The sequence below is a fragment of the Cynocephalus volans genome, chromosome 11 (genome assembly GCF_027409185.1).
Source record: "Cynocephalus volans isolate mCynVol1 chromosome 11, mCynVol1.pri, whole genome shotgun sequence".
NCBI lineage: Eukaryota > Metazoa > Chordata > Mammalia > Dermoptera > Cynocephalidae > Cynocephalus > Cynocephalus volans.
The window spans coordinates 129136477-129157808 of record NC_084470.1 but is presented as its reverse complement, the minus strand read 5'-3'; the positions used below and the strand labels follow the sequence as shown (position 1 = coordinate 129157808).

Here is a 21332-nt window from a genome sequence, read left to right as displayed (position 1 = left end):
GGATTTTACTTCAAGTTTCATTGAGTGTGTCTAAACAATACTTAAGCAGCTTATAGTTACTACAATCACACATATCAGTTAATAAAAGTTAAAATATATTGATCAAATGCTTGCCTCAGTGATAATACTTTTTCAGAAAGTTATGATAAAATGTTTAATGGAACATAAAAATTAACATAAATTACACAACCACTTTTGCTAATTGAATTGCATGCATCTTTAAAATATTTAGATTATTATACATATTTTAAAACCTTAAATATACCTCAATATGCTATTTTTGTGTAAGTAATACAGCTGGGAAAAATGAATTCAGTGTAAACACATTTCTTTTTTTCATTGTTGAAGAACACTGTAGTAAATTATGTAATAAATAATAAATAAAATTAAAAAGTCTCTTCATTTCACAGGATTTTAAAATTGTGGACAAGTTAACCATTATTTATACAGTGTTTCTACCGTAGGTCAAGTACAGTCGTGTGGCCCACCTCCTCAGCTCCCCAATGGGAAAATTATGGAAGCAAAGAAAGAAGAGTATCAGCATAATGATGTGGTGGAATATGGCTGCAATCCTAGATCTCTGATGAGGGGGCCCAATAAAATTCAATGTGTTGATGGAACGTGGACAACGTTGCCGATATGCATTGGTAATATATAAAAATATAAATATTCAAACTTAAATCAACATTTTTTGTACTCATATGTAAATTATGTTTTAAGAATAAACACATTTCTCTAAAACTTACATGAAGAGGAAAGTACATGTGGAGATAGACCTGAACTTGAACATGTGTTGGTGAGAATACACTTCTCAAATTGACGTTTAACAAAGTTTCATATTTTTCCCAGAAAGAGAGATATCACATGTTCTCACTCATTTGTGGGAGCTAAAAATTAAATAAATAAATACACAAATAAACTGGGCGGGGTGAGGGAAGAAGGCACCACAATTATAATTCCTTGAAGTTGATACAAGTGAACAGATATGAGGTTGTTGGGGGGGGGTGGAAGAGGGAGGGAGGTTTCGGGGGGAAAACAAACACAAATACAAAAATAAAAAAACAAAGTTTAATATTTTTATTGTAAAACAATACTTACAACCACATTTTTGACATTTAGAGATATTCCTGAAATTGTCCAATCTTAAATATAATGAATCCAAACTTTATGTGTTTACAGAGGAATGAAACCGTATAAATCTTTCTGTCCCTAATATTATTTATCTCTATAAGTGTGAAGCTAAATTTTACTTCTAAATTGTCATACGATTAAAATAGGAGCACTAATTTCTAAGGAAATATAACTATTTCACATTAATACCATCGTTGTTGTTATCTGTCAGTTTTTCTTTCAAGCTCCGGAAAGCAAAGAAATAAAATTGACAAAATACTTGCTACTCTCTCATAAGAACCTTGCATCTCTCAAAGCTTCTAACAGTGATAATTTCTCATTCTGTTTCAAATGCAACAAACAGAAGTTAATGTGCTGCGGGGGGGGGGGGGGGGGGGGGGTGTTCGATGGCCCATAGGCCCTCCCAGTCATTGGTAAACTCAGTGACCTGAGGCAGTCAGGGGTGGGGCCAGGAAGCAAAACGCGGTGGACTTAACTCTGCAAGTGCATCAGCCTGCCCTTTTGATGAGCAAGTCTTTGATGACTAACTGGGGGGATCCTGGGAAGCCTCATTCACTTTTCTCATAGACTGAGTTATTTCCTCGAGTTTTTCAGGGTCATGCCTTCCAAGGGAGTCCTGGATGACTAGTCTCCTTTGTTCATCAGATTGCTGGACATTAATTAATCCCAGGCAAAGACAGAGCTTCATGACAGCAGAGATGTATACTTGTTTCGTGTACTGTGTATTCACAAGGCCCAGAAGACTGGCTGACAAAAAGAAGACAGTCAATAAGACTTGTCGAATGAGAATAAATTTTCTTGTTTATTAATTCTTACATTTTTGTTAAAAACATTCTGTTCAAGGTACTGCCAGTCCTTCACAACCTAATGTCATCTTTGTCCTCTTCTGTCTCTACAGATAATTTCACCTCGTTTCATGTGGGGGATAAACCTAAGATAATATTAGGCATGAAAACTCTCAATTTTTCATTCTAATGTACACCAAAAACCTATTTTAATTATTATTCTTTTCTGATCCAATTTTTCTTTGCTATGATTCGTCTTCCACCTATAGTCAGCTTAATATAACCCTCTTCCAGCTGTCACAGACCTTACTCCAGTGTAGCTTTTTTACTTTTCTCAATTATTTTCTCCCAGTGAAGCAATGCTTTCAGGAGCCAATTAATTTTGGACACTACCACAGCCACCACCACTGCTCTTGACTGTAGATCTTCCTTCTGTTACTATCTCTTGTAGAACATCTTGTTTTGTCTTCCTCAGTACTCTGGAAAACTCTTAAGAATAGGACCAATCCTCAACTCTTTAGTGTGTTTTGAATTAGCCTATTTTTTTTTTTTTTTTCAAGATGACATTACAAAATCATTACTGTTCTCTGGCCAATTACTTGACTTTTCTTTGTCCGTCCTCACTTGACTCTGCCTTTCAAATCACTAGTAAATGTCAGAAACCTACACTGACATATTTTAAAAGGACTCCGTGCTTATTATATTTCAGAAATATGTAGTATATAAGATGCTTCTATAATACATATTTAACTCATACTGAAGTCAGCAAAATTTTATTATGGAATTATTATTGGTTTATTTGATGATCTGGTATGCAAGTATGAAATAGTTTCTCAAAGACTCTCGGAGCATATATATGAGAAAGAAATCATGATTTAAAGCACACAATTTTTTATTTCAAGTATTTGAGGTTTTGGGGTTTTTTTTGTGATCATACAAAAGATCTGCTTAAATATTCATGTTCCACACAGTACATCTCAGATGGATTTTTCTTGTTACCTCTCTTGAAAAAACATATTTAAACCAGCAACTTTTTATATTCTATTTCCACAGACAATGTTTTTATTTTAAAGTATAGGATTGTGAATTAAAAATAATATAGGGATGTCATATATCAGGAAAACGAATGTGAACCTTTAAACAGATTTCAAATATGGGACCAAATTTAGTCATGTGATGACTTTCATTATGCAGATCATCCAAAAAGTGAACCTCTTGTGCTCTTCCAGTTCCCAAAGAACAAAGTATCTTTATGACTCTTTTTCAATCTGATATTTCAAATACTGGATGCAGGATTTATGTTCATACATAAAAGCCTATCACATACAATGTGATCAGCAACAACTTCGTTGGTGAAATTTATAGGCATAAATCTTAATTTCACTATCGTATTGACTCTATAGCTGTTTTTATATAATTGGTTGTTATCATAACTCTTTTCATGAAAATATTTTTTATAGAAACGGAGAGAATTAAAAAGTGCAAAATGGAGAAATCAAGGTTTATTTTAATTGAGCCAAAACTCTCAGGTGAGAATGAATTTAATCAAAGCTCCAAAATAAGTTACAGATGTAATGGAAAATCAGAAGAGAAACAATCAACCTGTATAAATGGAAAATGGAATCCAGAACTGAACTGCAAACGTAAGCTCTTGTTTATAATGTATTCAAAAATATATTCTATTATTTCTTCATTTGTAACTAGGATGCTGTTTCTGAATATTAATTTATCATGTGCATTATTTACCCATAGTATAAAAATCACACATAAACTTGATGGCTTTAAATTAGCATCTGGGCATTAATGTGCTCATTACTATTGGACAGCCATTGTTTCTAATTTCTTTTATTACATGTAAATGTACCCATGCCTATGCCTATAACTACTATCTATCAGTTTATGTGTGTGTTTCTGTCTATCCATATCCACCTATCTATTCACCTATTGAACTATTTGTTTATCTATATCTGTCTTAAAAACTCCAAGTAATATTGACACTTCAAATTCAAATTGAACATTATGGGGTTCATTCCAATCTTCCCATTTTTCACATCTTTATTTCTCTTTTTTAAAATTAAAACTTAATTGATTATGCATATTTGTGGGGTACAGAGTTGAATATCAATACCTGTATTCAATGTGTGATGATCAAATCAGGATAATTAGCACATTCATTATTACAAAATTTAATCATGTCTTTGTGATGAGGACATTTAAGGGCTTACATAGAACATTTTATAGTAATAATAATCTGTATTAAGCTGACAACAACTTAACCTCAATTGCATACAAAATTTCTACCCTTATAGTCTTTTTTTCCCCCCTTAGGAATAAATGTTTATTTGCTAGAATAAACAAATACCAAAATAGTCACAAATATATTTTTTGCTGCTTAAGAGAATTTTTAATTTTATTTATTTATTTATTTATTTTATTTTTTGACTTATAAGAAACAGAAATTTATTTCTTACAACTCTGGAGGCTGAGAAGTGTAAGATCAAGGAGCTGGCAGATTTGGTGTCTGGTGAGGGCTTATTTCCTAGTTCACAGATGGTAACTTCTCACTTAGTCCTCACACAGTGAGAGGGATAAGGGGTCTCTCTTAGGCCTTTTTTACAAGGTCACTAATTCCATTCATGAGGTCTATGCCTTCATGATCTAATAACCTTCCAAAGGCCTCACTTCCTTTCTTTTTTTTTTATATATTTTATTTTGTCGATATACATTGTGGTTGATTATTGTTGCCCCTTACCAAAACCTCGCTCCCTCCTCCCTCTCCTCCCTCCCCCCCAACAATGTCCTTTCTGTCTGCTTGTCGTATCAACTTCAAGTAATTGTAGTTGTTATATCTTCTCCACCCCCCCAGTTTTTTTTTTGTGTGTGTGTGTGTGAATTTATATATTAATTTTTAGCTCCCACCAATAAGTGAGAAGATGTGGTATTTCTCTTTCTGTGCCTGACTTGTTTCACTTAATATAATTCTCTCAAGGTCCATCCATGTTGTTGCAAATGGCAGTATTTCATTCGTTTGTATAGCTGAGTAGTATTCCATTGTGTAGATGTACCACATTTTCCATATCCACTCATCTGATGATGGACATTTGGGCTGGTTCCATCTCTTGGCTATTGTAAAGAGTGCTGTGATTAACACTGGGGAACAGGTATACCTTCGACTTGGTGATTTCCATTCCTCTGGGTATATTCCCAACAGTGGGATAGCTGGGTCGTATGGTAGATCTATCTGCAATTGTTTGAGGAACCTCCATTCCATTTTCCATAGAGGCTGCACCATTTTGCAGTCCCACCAACAATGTATGAGAGTTCCTTTTCCTCCGCAACCTCGCCAGCATTTATTGTTCAGAGTCTTTTGGATTTTAGCCATCCTAACTGGGGTGAGATGGTATCTCAGTGTGGTTTTGATTTGCATTTCCCAGATGCTGAGTGATGTTGAGCATTTTTTCATATGTCTGTTGGCCATTTGTATATCTTCCTTAGAGAAATGCCTACTTAGCTCTTTTGCCCATTTTTTAATTGGGTTGCTTGTTTTTTTTTCTTGTAAAGTTGTTTGAGTTCCTTATATATTCTGGATATTAATCCTTTGTCAGATGTATATTTTGCAAATATTTTCTCCCACTCTGTTGGTTGTCTTTTAACTCTGTTAATTGTTTCTTTTGCTGTCCAGAAGCTCTTTAGTTTGATGTAATCCCATTTGTTTATTTTTCCTTTGGTTGCCCGTGCTTTTGGGGTTGTATTCATGAAGTCTGTGTCCAGTCCTATTTCCTGAAGTGTTTCTCCTATGTTTTCTTTAAGAAGTTTTATTGTTTCAGGGTGTATATTTAAATCCTTAATCCATTTTGAGTTGATTTTAGTATACGGTGAGAGGTATGGATCTAGTTTCATTCTCCTGCATATGGATATCCAGTTCTCCCAGCACCATTTGCTGAAGAGGCAGTCCCTTCCCCAGTGAATAGGCTTGGTGCCTCTGTCAAAGATCAGATGGCAGTACGTATGTGGGTTGATTTCTGGATTCTCTACTCTATTCCACTGATCAGTGTGTCTGTTTTTATGCCAGTACCATACTGTTTTGGTTATTATAGCTTTGTAGTATAGCTTAAAGTCGGGTAGTGTTATGGCTCCAACTTTATTTTTTTTTGCTCAGCATTGGTTTGGCTATGCGTGGTCTATTATTATTCCATATAAATGTCTGGATAGTTCTTTCCATTTCTAAGAAAAATGTCTTTGGAATTTTGATGGGGATTGCATTGAATTTGTATATCACTTTAGGTAGTATGGACATTTTCACTATGTTGATTCTTCCAATCCAAGAGCATGGGATATCTTTCCATCTTCTTGTATCCTCTCTAATTTCTCTCAGCAGTGGTTTGTAGTTCTCATTATAGAGATTTTTCACCTCCTTGGTTAACTCAATTCCTAAGTATTTTATTTTTTTGGTGGCTATTGTAAATGGGCAGGCTTTCTTGATTTCTCACTCTGCAGGTTCACTATTGAAGAAAAGAAATGCTACTGATTTTTGTGTGTTGATTTTGTATCCTGCTACTGTGCTGAAATCATTTATCAATTCCAAGAGTTTTTTTGTAGAGGTTTTAGGCTGTTCGATATATAGGATCATGTCATCTGCAAACAGGGACAGCTTGACTTCATCTTTTCCAATCTGGATGCCCTTTATTCCCTTCTCTTCTCTGATTGCTCTGGCTAATACTTCCTACACAATGTTGTATAGGAGTGGTGAGAGTGGGCATCCTTGTCTAGTTCCTGTTCTTAAAGGAGAAGCTTTCAGCTTTTCCCCATTCAGGATGATATTGGCAGTGAGTTTGTCATATATGGCTTTAATTATGTTGAGATACTTTCCACCTATACCTAACTTATAGAGGGTCTTTGTCAAGAATGAGTGCTGAATTTTATCAAATGCTTTTTCAGCATCTATAGAGATGATCATATGGTCCTTGTGTTTGAGGTTATTGATATGGTGTATTACATTTATTGATTTGCGTATGTTGAACCAACCTTGCATCCCTGGGATGAATCCCACTTGATCGTGGTGAATAATTTTATGTATGTGTTGCTGTGTTCTGTTTGCTTGTATTTTAGTGAGGATTTTTGCATCTATATTCATCAAGGATATCGGCCTGTAGTTTTATTTTTTGGTTATATCTTTACCAGGTTTTGGTATCAGGATGATGTTTACTTCATAGAATGAGTTTGGGAGATTTGCGTCTGTTTCAATTTTTGGAATAGTTTGTAAAGAATCGGTGTCAATTCCTCTTTGAATGTTTGGTAAAATTCTGCTGTGAATCCATCTGGTCCTAGGCTTTTCTTTGTTGGGAGCCTTCTGATAACAGCTTCAATCTCCTTTATTGTTATTGTTCTGTTCAAATTTTCTACGTCTTTATGGTTCAGTGTTGGGAGCTTGCGTGTGTCCGGAAATTTATCCATTTCCTCCAGATTTTCAAATTTGTTGGCGTGTAGTTGTTTATAGTAGTCTTGAATGATTCCTTGTATTTCAGATGTATCAGTTGTAATATCGCCTTTTTCATTTCTAATTTTTGTTATTTGAGTCTTCTCTCTTCTTTTTTTTTGTTAGTCATGCTAATGGTTTGTCAATTTTATTTATCTTTTCAAAAAACCAACTTTTTGATTCGTTGATCTTTTGAATTGTTTTTTGGTTTTCAATTTCCTTCAGTTCCACTCTCATCTTAATGATTTCTTTCTGTCTGTTAAATTTAGGTTCCGATTGTTCTTGTTTTTCTAGATCTTTAAGGTGAAGTGTTAGGTTGTTCACTTGCCATCTTTCCATTCTTCTGAGGTGAGCATTTAATGCAATAAATTTCCCCCTTAATAATTCTCTTGCTGTATCCCACAGGTTTTGGTATGATGTATCATTATTTTCATTAGTTTCAATAAATTTTTTGATTTCCTGGCTTGATTTCTTCTTGGACCCATATGTCATTAAGCAGAATGCTGTTTAATTTCCATGTGTTTGTATAGTTTCCAGAGTTTCGTTTGTTATTAATTTCTAGTTTTAATCCATTGTGGTCTGAGAAAATACATGGTACAATTCCAATTTTTTTGTATTTATTGAGACTTGATTTGTGACTTAATATGTCATCTATCCTGGAGAATGATCCATGTGCTGATGAGAAGAATGAATATTCTGAGGTTGTTGGATGGAATGTTCTGTAGATATCTGCCAATTCCAATTGGTCTAGAGTATTGTTTAGATCTTGTGTTTCTCTACTGATTCTTTGCCTAGATGATCTGTCTAATATTGACAGTGGAGTGTTCAGGTCCCCTGCTATTATGGTATTAGTGTCTATTTCCTTCTTTAGGTCTAATAGCATTTGTTTTATAAATCTGGCTGCTCCAACATTGGGTGCGTACATATTTATGATTGTTATGTGTTCTTTATGCATCAGTCCTTTTATCATTAAGTAGTGTCACTCATTGTCTCTTTTTATGGTTTTTAGTATAAAGTGTATTTTGTCAGATATAAGAATAGCTTCTCCAGCTTGTTTTTCTTTTCTGTTTGCATGGTAAATCTTTTTCCATCCTTTCACTCTTAGTCTGTGTGAGTCTTTATGGGTGAGGTGGGTCTCTTGTAGGCAGCATAGAGTTGGGTCCTCCTTTTTAATCCAGTCAGCCAGTCTGTGTCTTTTGATTGGGGAATTTAAGCCTTTTACATTAAGAGTTGTTATTGAAAGGTGTTGATTTATTCCTAGCATTTTATTGGTTGTTTGGTTGTCTTAGGTGTCTTTTGTTCCTTGCTTTCTGATTTACTGTTTGGTTTCTGTTTTTGTTGGTTCCTTAGGTTGTAGATAGTGTTTTTGTTTGTTTGTTTTCTCTTCACGAATGCCTTTTTTATTATACTAGTGGGTTTTGATTTTTCTTGGGTTTTTATGGCAGTGGTAGTTATTTTTCAGGAACCAAACCCAGTACTCCCTTGAGGATTTCTTGTAAGGGTGGTCGCATGGTAGTGAACTGCCACAGTTTTCGTTTGTCTGAGAAATATACTATTTGCCCTTCATTTCGGAAGGATAGCCTTGCAGGGTAAAGTATTCTTGGCTGGCAATCTTTGTCTTTTAGTATTTTGAATACATCATCCCATTTCTTTCTAGCTTTTAGGGTTTGTGATGAAAAGTCTGATGTAAGCCTGATTGGGGCTCCCTTATAAGTTATTTGATGCTTCTCTCCTGCAGCTTTTAAGATTCTCTCTTTGTCTCTGAGTTTTGCCAATTTGACTATGACATGTCTTGGAGAAGGCCTTTTTGTGTTGAATACGTTTGGAGATCGTTGAGCTTCCTGGATCTGAAGATCTGTGATTTTTCCTATACCTGGGAAGTTTTCTGCCACTATTTTTTTGAATATGTTTTCAATGCAATCTCCGTTTTCTTCCCCTTCTGCAATACCCATGACTTGGATATTTGAGCGCTTAAGATTGTCTGATATCTCTCTCAGATTTTCTTCAATGTCTTTGATTCTTCATTCTTTTTTTTTGTCTGCTTGTGTTATTTCAAACAGCCCATCTTCAAGTTCAGAGGTTCTCTCTTCAACTTTGACAAGCCTGCTGGTTAAACTCTCCGTTGTGTTTTTTATTTCTCTGAATAACTTCTTCAGTTCGGCAAGTTCTGCTACATTTTTTTTCAGGACATTGATTTCCTTGTATATTTCCTCTTTCAGGTCCTGTATACTTTTCCTCGTTTCATCATGATGTCTAGCTGAGTTTTCTTGTATCTCATTCAGTTTCCTTAGAATTATCACTCGAAGTTCCTTGTCAGTCATTTCAAGGGCTTCTTGTTCTATAGGATCTAGAGTTTGAGATTTATTAACTTTTGGTGGTGTACTTCTTGATTTTTTTGTATTTCTGGTATCTATTTTTTGATGGCAGGGTGTTTCACAGTCCACCAGTTTGAGACTATTGACTAACTAAGATGTTGCTGTGGTTGCCAATTTGGTATGGCTACCTCTGTGACTGCTCAGTTGGCCTCTAGTGCCTTGTGTGTGTGGTGGCCTCGGGTCTTGGGCCTCTCCAGTGAGCCACCTCTCTGGTCAGCTTGGACTCCTCTGGGCTGCTGGATCACGGGGTGGTAATGCAGGGTGTGTGGTCTCTGCTGAGCTTCCACTTCCCGTACAGGACTTCTCCCTGTTCTGTGCGGTCTGGCCTGGGCTGCTGGATCACACTTTGGCGGCCCCACAGGGTGTGTGGTTTCTGTCGGGTCTCGGCCTCCCTAACCGGACTTCTCCCCACTCTGTGCACACTAGGCTGGGCTGCTGGATCTCTCAGTGGCGGCCCGAACGGTGTGTGTATTCTGCCGCGTCTCCGTCTCCCTAGCTGGACGTCTCCCCGCTTTGTGCGCACTGGGCTGGGCTGGGATGTGTCTTCTGCAACCCTCGTCTATCAGCCAGGCCTTCAAGACCCTGCTCGGCACCGCCTCACCCAGGATGCCTACCAGGTTTCTGCTAGTCACAGACGACCGGTCGCTCTGGGTGCCTTTGTAGCACTGTGTAGATCTTTCTTGGGACTTATCACCTTCCTCCTGGTGTCACGGTTATTTGTGTACTTGTCTTATCTCCCACACCAGAGTGTGAGCTCGTTGGGGGAGGAGCCCGCAGCACATGGTTCTCCTTTGAATCCCCCCAGCATGGACCGAGTCCGGTGCCTGCCCACAGTCAGCTCTCTGGCAGGTTCAAGCGAACTCGGGAACGCTCCGACCACCCTATTCCTAACCAGAAATTGGTTAGGCGTTTTTCCGAACTGGTGGCTGCAGAGATGGTATCTGCCTCCTGGTGACAGGAAGTTTACCAGAGGCCAGAGCCCAGGGTGCGGTGGAGTGACAGTCAGCCCAGCCCATACTTCCTTGCCCTCCCGACACTGGCTGGGGACGCCCCACGCCACCAGCCCCACCAGAGAACCGCAGAGTGAGTGGGAGGGGAGGCTGGCCCGCAGGCTCTGGGAAGCCCCACGCCGGGGCAAGCAAGTGGGAAGGCTCAGTGAGGAGCCGAGGCGGACGAGGAGGACAGGCCTGGCTGAGCTGGGCTGGAGCTGCCACCACCTGAGAAAATGGAGACAGCCCCAGGGCCGGTGAGTGGCCCGGTGGGGCAGGCGGAAGCTGGGCGGGCGTCCGCCCCCCGAGCAGGGCTGGGCCGGGGGTCACTCTTGGGGCTGGGCTGGGCCGGGTGGCTCCCTCTCTGCCTCCGCATCATCGCCGTCACCGTCCTCAGCCACTGCTGCCTTGGGCCGCTCACTCGGTCCCACGGCGTCACTCGGGTGCTCCCAGGAATCTTCTTTTATGCCGGCCTGTTTGGAAAATTGCTTTTGCAGCTAAGAAACAGTTCTTTTCCTGCTCCACACTTCAAAGCTGTTGCCTGTAAATGAAGCAGCCTCTCCTGCCAGGCACAACAGGAATGACTGCAGTACCAGGAGTTCCCATGGCAACCTCATCTTCATTTTCTGAGGTCAAAGGAGTTCTGAGTCCAATAACAAGTGAATAGAAACGTTGCTTCTTTTAAGTTTTGTACAACCTTTAATCTTATCTTACAGGGGGATTCTGAGGCACAGAGATGTGAAGCGGCTTGTTAGACACTGCACAGCAAACTGAAGGAGGTTAACTGAAGCTTCCACTGTCACTGGAGATAACCTGAAAATATCTTCTCCAGACAAAAATGGGAATGGTCTCTATTTCCTAGTTTCAAGTCTTAATTTATGTAACTTCACTACCTCCATTGTCTTCAACATTCATACAAACATCAAAAACGATCTCGTGGTATCACTCTTTTAGGGGAGCTCTTGGACCACATGCTGTGGAGTTACTATCTGTCAATGATTCCTCAGCATGAAGTTGCAAAGAAGTCCAAGTAGGCTCTGGCAGTGTTTCATCAGTCAGAAAAGTCTATAGTACAGAATGAATCTCAGCACCTGACGGTCGCGCGGGCTAGAGCCTCGAGTGTGGTGTTGACACAGTCCGAGGGTCCCAGTGTCATGGCAAAAGCTCCCTACTTGCAATCAATCCTGGTAATGAACCCAGTACTCGGTCTGCTGCCGTGCTCCCTTCCCTCCTCGAGCTCACAGCGGCTCAAAAAACCCGGCGCGCCAGAGTTCAGGATGCCAGTTCCTCAGTGGCAAGCACGGGGTGGCGCGCGGGGAGCCCCTTTTACTTCTTCTACCCCCACAAATGTTTTCTGTTAGTGATGTCAATTTTACATTGTGTATATATTAAAAGATTACTATAGCTATAATTATATTTCTTACATACATATATTTTTAACTTCAATACCATATTTTTAAATGGTTTACACACCGCCATCACAGTATCACAGTATCCTGTATCTATCTACATATTTTTACTGGAGCTTTGTACTTCCATATGCTATTATATTGCTGTTTATTGTCCTTTCAACTGGAAAGATTTTTTTTTTTTTTTTTAGCATTTTGGGGGAAAGAAATGTATAGCAGTGATGAATTTTCTCAGCTCTTGTTTATCTGGGAGTGTCTTTATCTCTCCTTTCTTTTTGAAGAAAAATTTTGCAGATAGATACACTTGGTTGGAAGATTTTTCTCTCTACACTCCAAATATATTACGCACCTCCTTTCTGACTACAAAGTTTCTACTAAGAAATCTACTGATAGTCTTATGGTAGTTCCCTTGTACTTGATGAGATGCCTTTCTCTCTCTGCCTTAAAAAATTCCCTTTGTCTTTAATCTTTGATAATTTGATTTTGATGTGTCTCTGAGTAGGCTTCTTTGGCTTGGATTTGAGCTCGAGTTTCTTGAATCTGGATGCCCATTTTCTTCATAATATTTGGAAGTTTTAAGCCATAATTTATTTAAATAATTTTCTGACCCATTCTATCTCTTTCTCCATTCCATGGAAGTTCCATAATATACAATTAGTCCACTTGATATTATCTCATAAGTCCCTCAGGCCTGTAACTGAATGATTTCAAATAGCCTGCCTTTGAGTTAACTCATTTTTTTCTTGTGCTTGACTAAGTCTTCTGTTGAGCCATTCTAATAGATCATTTAGTTCAGCCACTGTAGTCTTCAGGTCCACCATTTCTGTTTGGCTGTTTTGTATTTTCTTTCTTATTAATAAAATTCTCATTTTTTTCAAATATTATTTTCTTGAGCTCATAGAGCTTCTTTATGACAGTTATTTTAAATTCTTTGACAGGTAATTTATATACCTCTGTTTCTTTAGGGTCAGTTTCTTGAGATTTATTTTGGTCTTTCAATTGTGTCATGGTTTTCTGTTTCTTCATTTTCCTTGTTACTCTGACATCCACATATTTGAAAAAAACAGCCACTTTTCCCAGTCTTTATGAACTGGCTTTGTACAAGCGTAGACTTTCATGAATCAGCCTCTCTAGAGATTTTGGGGGACTATCAACCATTGTCTAGGAAGCACCTTTTTTTGATTTGTGTGCATAAATTTCTAATTAAGGGGCTGACTGGTTAGCTCACTTGGTTAGAGTGTGGTAGTGATGACACCAGAATCACAGGTTTGGATCCTTGTACTGTCCAGCCATGAAAAAATAAAAATTACAAAAAAATTTCCAGTTAAAGAAATTTGCATGTTTTTTTTCCTTAAGAGCTCATATCTCTTGCTTTCTTTGTTATCTATCTGTTTTCACTGGTTCTCTGGAGCAGTGGTGTGCCTTTCTTTGTTATCTATCTGTTTTCACTAGTTCTCTGGAGCAGTGGTGTGCCAACCTGTACTTTTGTTCTCAGTGACTCCTAGCCATCAAGGGTATGCTGAATCCCATCTATGCCCCAGGTAGGGAAAGTAGAGAACCATTCATTTGGGTGGACACCTGCACAGCCAGAACATTGGATGCATGCTCTGCTATTGTCTTTCTTCACTGAAGGAGAGTCTGCTGAGCCAAGGCAGCTTCTTTCTGCTGTTTCACAGGTTCTCTGGAGCAACAGCCCCCTAACTCTGTTTTTTTCTTCAAGATGAATTTTTTAATTTTGCTTATTTAGTTGGTTTTATTTTTTTAATTCACAAATAATATATATGTACAATGTCATATTTTAATTCATGTTTAGATTGTAAAATGATCAAATCAGGGTAATCAGCATGTCCATAAACTCAAATAATTATCATTTCTTTGTGGTAAGAATATTTAAAATCCTCTCTTTAGCCATTGTGAAACCTTAAGTGGAATGTATAACCTTAAAAAATAAGCATAGGAGTGTTTGTTTATATTTGCTGAAGAAGGTAAGAGCAGTTGTATATATTATAAAATTCTTACAAAGTTTTTGCATGCAAAAATGTCACCAATAATGATAATGTACATCAAATAAATAGTGATCATTTTGCTTAAATGTCTAAATGCAGTAACATTGGTTTAATGGTGTATTTAGTATTTCAAACAATTAAAAACAAAATGTTTCTATCAACTTTTCCATCCCCAAATTTAAGCATATTCTTTCAGGGTAGTTTGTTCTTTTCAAGGCATCTGTTTGATTCTCAACATTGGCTTCTAATTAAAACTTGCCTTTTGAATATCTGAACGTTGGCTCTATGATAGGAATTCTCAGCCTGAATAAGGTGGGAGTTGGGTGGGGGAGCACATTTAAACTACCCGGAGAACTTTCCCTCTGCAGTTCTAAATCACTGTTCTAGGAAGTGTCCTATGCGTCTATGTTTATCAGTCATATTGGCCTGTAGTTTTTGCTTAGATGTTTTAAATATCTTTTGATCCTTACTTCCCCTTTTATTTCTCTTCTTCAATATTTGAATATTTGGATATTTGAGGTGGCATGATTTAGCTTCTTGCCTTTTCTCTCTGGCATTTTTGTTTTAACAGCAGGTTTTGCTCTTTCTTGTGTGTCTGTGATATTGACATTCATTATTCAGATTCCAGATGAAGGACTCCATTGAGAATTTCTTTCAGGGCTGGTCAGGTGGTGGTGAACTCCCACAATTTTTGTTTGTCTGGGAAATACACTATTTCTCTCTCATTTCCGAAGGAGAGCCTTGCTGGGTGAAGAATTCTTGGCTGGCAATTTTTTTCTTTTAGTGTTTTGAATATATCCTTCCACTTTCTTCTGGCCTGTAGGGTTTCAGTTGAAAAGTCTGCTGTTAGTCTGATAGGGGTTCCATTATAGGTGACTTGATACTTTGCTCTTGCTGCTTGTAGAATTCTCTCTGTCTATGAGCTTTGAAAATTTGACTATAATGTGTCTTGGAGAGGATCTTTTTAGATTGAATCTCTTTGGGGACCTTTGAGCTTCCTGGATCTGAAGGTCTGCAGCTCTCTCTACCCCTGGGAAGTTTTCTGTTAATTATTTCCCTGAATAGAAAGGTTTTCAATACTTTTTCCTTTCTCCTCCCCTTCTGGAATACCCACAATTCAGATGTTGGAGCACTTGAGGTTGTCTGCTATCTCTTTTAGATTTTCCTCATTATTTTAAATTCTTTTTTCCTTTTTTTTTTTTTTTGTCTTCCTGGGTTATTTCAAAAAGATCATCTTCGAGATCTGAAATTCTTTCTTCTGCTTGCTCTAGCCTTCTGCTTAAGCTCTCTGTTGTGTTTTTTATTTCACTAAGTGAATTATTTCTAAGAGTTCTGTTACATTCTTTTTTAAGGTATTAAATTCTTTGTAAATTTCCTCCTTCATATTCTGGATATTTTTTCTTGTTTCCTTGTGTTCTCTAATTGAGTCTTCTTTTATTTCTTCAAGCTTTCTTAAGATCATTGCTTGGAATTCTTTTTCAGACATTTCAAGGATTCCCTGTTCTATGAGGTCTGGAATTTGGGCATTACTGTATTCCTTCGGTGTGTCATATCTTCTTGGTTGTTTGTAGTTCTAGTATTTTTTCATTGATGTTTGGTCATCTGGTAGAGGATTTGCTTTTTCTGTTACTCTGGGGTTGGCTATGAGGATAAAGACTTCCTCCTTTATTTGCAGGCTCTACTGGTGACTATTTTATCAATATAGTCAAATGAGTGGCAGGTGACCTGTAGAGTAGCCCTGGCTGCTACTGTGGTGGTGAACTGTCCTTGTGGTGATAGAAGGTGTGGCAGCATCTATATTACACCACCTTGGCTTCTGTTCTAGCTTTCCATGACTTTAGACTGATTCCTGGTGCTCTGCAAGTCTCAGCTCATCTAGGTGCCTGCTGGGCTGTGTGCACCTCCCTCCAGGCCTTAGACTGGACCCAGTGCCACAAGGGTCTGGTCTCATCTCACCCTGGTGGCTCCTGGGCTGTGTGCATTTCCCTTCTCCCCACAGCCTCTTAGATTGGACCGAATACCACAAGGGTCTGCTCTCAGCTCACCTTGGTGGTCTGGGTTGTGTGTGTTTCCCTTCCCCATGGGGTCTTCAACTGTGCCCCAGTGCTACAAGGGTCTCCTGGCCTGTAGCTTTCTTTTCTTGTATTGTCTTTGGCTGGCTTCATCAGGGTGATGCTGGCCTCATATAATGAGTTTGGAAGCATTCCCTCCTCTTCAATTTTTTAGTAGAGTTTGAGAAGTATTGACATTAGTGCTCCTTTAAATGTTTGGTATAATTCATCTGTAAAGTCATCTGGTCCTGGGATTTTCTTTGATGAAAGTGGTTTAATTACTAACTCAATCTTCTTACTCATTATCGGTCTGTTCAGAATTGCAATTTCATTTCGTTTCAGTCTTATTAGGTTATATGTTTCTAAGGATTTTCCATACTTTTCTGGGTTGTCCAATTTGTTGGCATATAATTGTTTATAGTAGTCTGTTATGATTAGTTATATTTCTTTGTTATCAGTTGAATAGTTCCTCTTTTTAAATTTTTAAATTTTTTATTATACATACATGCAGAGTACAATGTTGATTTTCAGTAATTGTGTAGAATGTGTGGTGGTTAGATCAGTATAGGTAGCTTATTCATCATTACAATGGGCAGTCATTCTTTGTGTTCATTGACCAATTCCACATTAGCCCCCATCCATCCCCCCTCCCCTCCTCTTTTTCACCTCTAGTTTTCTAAAAGTTCAATGTATTACAGTGATAGTTGTTTCTTTCTTTCTCTCTGTCTCTCTTTATTGTTCATGTGTTTATTCATGGATTCAGATCCCAGTAATGAGTGAGAGCATGTGGTATTTCTCTTTCTCTACCTGACTTTATTTACTTGAGTCTTCTCTATTTCTTCTTAGTTTAGCTAAACTTTTTAAAATTTTGTTAAGCTTTTCAAGAAACTGACTCAGTTTTACTAATGTTTTTATTGTTTTTCTAGTTTCTATCTTATTTGTTTCTGCTATGATCTATGTCGTTTCCTTCCTTCTGCTGACTTTGGGCTTAGTTTGTTCTTTTTCTAGTTCCTTGAGGTATAACAATGGGCTTTTTATTTGAAATCTTTCTTTCTTTCTTTTTTTTTTGATATAGGCATTATTTGCTGTAAACATCTCTCTTAGAACTGCTTTTGCTGCATCCCATAAGTTTCGGTATGTTGTGTTTCCATTTCTGTTGGTCGTAAGGTATTTTTAATTTCCCTTTTAATTTCTTCTTTGACCCAATATTTGTTCAGGAGCATATTGTTTAATTTCCATGTATTTGTTAAATGTTTATGATTCTTCCTGTTTTTGATTTTTAGTTTGATACCATTGTAGTTTATAATAATACTTGATATAATTTTAGTCTCCTTAAATCTGATAAAACTTGTTTTAGGCCTAACATGATCTATCCTAAAGAATGTTCCATGTGTTGTTAAGAAAATTGTGCCTTCATTTCTGTAGTGTGAAATGTTCTATACTTGTCTGTTAGGTCCTTTTGATCTAAAGTGTAGTTCAGGTCCAATGTTTTATTATTGATTTTCTGACTGAATGATCTGTCTGATGTTGAAAGTGGGGTGTTAAAATTCTCAATTTAATTATGTTGCAGTCTGTGCCTCCCTTTAGATCTCTTAGTGTTTGCTTTATATATTTAAGTGCTTCAATGTTGGGTGTGTATATACTTACAATTACTATGTCCTCTTGATGAATTCACTCCTATCACTATACAGTAACCTGTTTTGTATCTTTTTATAACTTTTATTCCAAAGTCTGTTTTGTCCAAAATAAGTATAGCTACCCCTGTTTTCTTTTTGTTTTCATTTGCATAGAATATATTTTTCCATCCCTTCACTTTTAGTCTATGAGTGTCCTGTAAGGTGAAGCTTCATGTAGTTAGGTCTTGTTTTCTTTTTAATACATTTAGAAACTCTATGCCTTTAATTGGAAAATTTAATCCATCTATATTTAAAGTAACTAATGATAGGTAGGGACTTACTAGTGTCATTTAAAAATTATTTTCTGCTTGTTTTGCTAATCCGTTGTTGTTGTTGTTTCTCTTGCTTTCTTACTTTGCAGTTTGATGGCTTTTTGTATTTATGTGCTTTGGAGATTTTCTTTTTCTCTTTTGTTTGTCTGTTCTCTCTTTTCCTGTCTTTCTTGCTTCCTTTTTAATTTGATGGCTTTCTGTAGCAGTTTTCTTTTTTCTTTGTGTATCTGTTACAGGCTTTTGTATTGTGGTTACACTAAGCCTTATATAAAACATCATGTACAGGCTATTTTACATTGATACCAAGTTTATTCTGATCACATAAACAAACTCTTCACTTTGACTACCTTTCCTTCTACATTTTGTATTTTTGATGTCACACTTTACAGATTTTTATAATTTGTGTTTCTTAACAAGTTATTGAAGCTTTATTGAACAAGTTATTTCTAATAGTTTTGCCTTTTAACTTTTATATTAGAGATATAATTGACTTACCTACCACCATTACATTATTACAGTGTTTTGGATTTGACAATGCACTTACTTTTACTGTGAGTTTTATACTTTCACATGTTTTTATGTTGCTAAGTAACATCCTCTCTCTGTAGTGTGAAGAAATTATTTTAGAATTTCTTGTAAGGCAGATCTAGTGGTGATAAACTCACTCAGCTTTTGTTTGAGAAAGTTTTTTTCACTTTTGCTCTTTTAATAGATGAAATTGTTGAGTATAGTATTCTTGGGTGGCAGTTTATTTTTTTCAGGATTTTGCATTTGTGATTCCACTTCCTTCTTGCCTACAAGTTTTCTACTGAGAAATTCTCTAATAGTCTTATGAAGGTTCCTTTATATGTAACAATTTGCCTTACCCTTGCTGCTTTTAGCACTCTCTCTTTGTCTTTAGTATTTGATAAATTTATTATAACTCACCTTGGTATGGGTCCCCTTGTATTCATCTTATTTGGCCTTTTTGGGGGGGGGTACTTCCTGGATCTGGGTTTCTATTTTCTTCCCCATGCTTGGGAAGTTTTCTGCCATTATTTCTTTGCATATGTTTTCTGTCTCGTTTTTCCTCTTTCTTCTCACATACCAATAGATCTTTTAAGCTATCGTTATCTTTTTTTTATTCTTGTCTCTTTTTGTTTTTCAAACTAGATGATTTCCATGACTCATCTTTGAGTTTAGTAATCCTTTCTCTCCTTGAGCTAGAGTTCCATTGAATTTCTTTATTGAATTTGCTTTTCATGGCTGGCCAGTGTGGGTATCTGAACCCTTGACCTTGGTGTTATAACACTGCTATCTAACCAACTGAGCTGACTAACGAGCCCTCTTTATTGAATTTTTTATTTCAGTTATAGTATAGTATTGCTCAGATTTATGGCTTCTGTTTTGTACTTTTTTGTACTTTCTATCACTTTCTTAAAATTCTTAGTTTGTTTTTGCATTGTATTTTTCACCTTAGTAAGCATCTTTATGACCATTATGTTGACTTCCCTGTCAGGTAAATTACATATCTTTATTTTACTCAAGTCGGTCTTGGAGATTGTTCTTATTTGTTTGTTTGGAATGTATTTTGCTCTTTCTACATTTTCCTTGACTCTCTGACTTGGTTTCTGTGCATCAGATAAGACAAGTACCACTCCCAGTTTCCTCAAACTGTCCTTGTGTAAGAAAAAGGTTTTCACCAATCTGTTTAGTCATAGATTGCAAGATGCTTCTCAAATCCTTGTGTTTGTCCAGACGGTTGTTTGCTTTAGGTGGCCCCCTGGATGTTACAATGTCCCATGTCCTGTCAGTACCCCAAGACCAAAAGGATAGGAACCAGACCACCTAGATGTAACCAGGAGGGTTGTGGTGTTAGCTGTGTGTTTCTGTATCTTCTTTCTTCACCGTAAAGCTGGGTGGGGGTAGGTTTTTATTTCCCACTCTCTCCACTGAGCCGGGTAAAGGATCTGTGGCAAATGCCTGTACTCACATTAGGCTATACCCTCTGATACCAGGAAGAGAGCTGCTAGGATTGAGTCATTTGTACACTACCTATTTGTTTCCTGAGGAATGCTCAGAAATGCAAACCCTAAGAACTCTCACGGCTAGTTAAAGAAACTGTCCTGTGGATGAGAGCTACAGAAGTTGTAGTGGTAAGTAAATGGTCAAGCTTCTTCCAGGAAGAATGGGTAGGCCTGGGTTATCACTGGGGCAAGCTGGAAGAAAGGCTTATGACGTGCCAAGCTCTGCCTTTGGCTGGTGGAGGTTATGGCTGTTTTCCCTGTTAGCTATCTGATACAAATTTGTTAGATTTCAGGCCATGAAGTAGCCACTGATATTGTGTACCATAAGCCCTTCAAAAGAGAAAATGGAGCGGCATGTTCCCACCCCTATTCTGCACTGCTCCAAGGTGGTATAGCCCTTGGAGTTTTTCCATGCCTGTTTAAAACTACCTTTTTGTCCTGTGATCTAGAGAGACTCACATACGGCTAGTTCCTTCTTCTCCCTGAGCCTAGAGGTTTAGGATGGAGTCCCTCAGGATGTAGCTGCAGAAGTTTGGGTACTTGGTGCATGGCATAAACCTCTTCCAAGAGGAAACAGGGAGCTGTGTTTTTCAAACCCTTCCTGTGCACTGCTCCTGAGGTATCAAACCTCTGGGAGTGCGCATGTGCACATATAAAACTGCCACTTTTTTTCTATGGTCTGAATAGACTCACATATACTTTGCTCCCTCTGCTCCCAGAGCTAGGAGTAATTTAGGCAAAATTTTTAAAAGTTGAAGCAATAAATGTGAAGACAAACTGTTTCCAAGGAGAGATGAACAGATCTGGAGTTATTGCCAAGGCAAGTTGTGGGAGCAGTCTTGAGAAGTCTAGCAGTTGTTAGACTTGCCAATGTGGCCAATATTTGTCTGCCTTTTTAACTCCTTGATGCAAGTTAGAAGCCAGACTGCCAAGTAGCTGCTGGCAGAGGGTGTCATAAACCCCTTCTGGGGAGGAACAGGGAGCTGCACTTTTAAGCCCCTTCTCTGCACTGCTTCTGGAGGAGGAAGCCCCTGGAAGTGCATTAAGCCATCACTTTTTCTTGTGGTCTAAAGAGACTCGCAAGTGTCTAATCTCCTCTGCTTACAGAGATAGTGAATTAAGAGAACCTTAGAGTTAGGGTGCTGTATTTAAAATC

The 21332-nt window shown here is 37.8% G+C and overlaps 1 protein-coding gene across 1 annotated transcript in view; it reads left to right on the top strand.

The window, feature by feature from the left end:
- The window catches only part of CFH (complement factor H), a 97216-nt gene that overhangs the window by 64628 nt on the left and 11256 nt on the right, over nt 1–21332 (top strand). Inside the window, exons 13-14 of the mRNA XM_063113730.1 lie at nt 465–647; nt 3377–3559. Of these exons, the coding sequence (XP_062969800.1) occupies nt 465–647; nt 3377–3559 (366 nt within the window). The remainder of the gene's footprint in view (nt 1–464; nt 648–3376; nt 3560–21332) is intronic.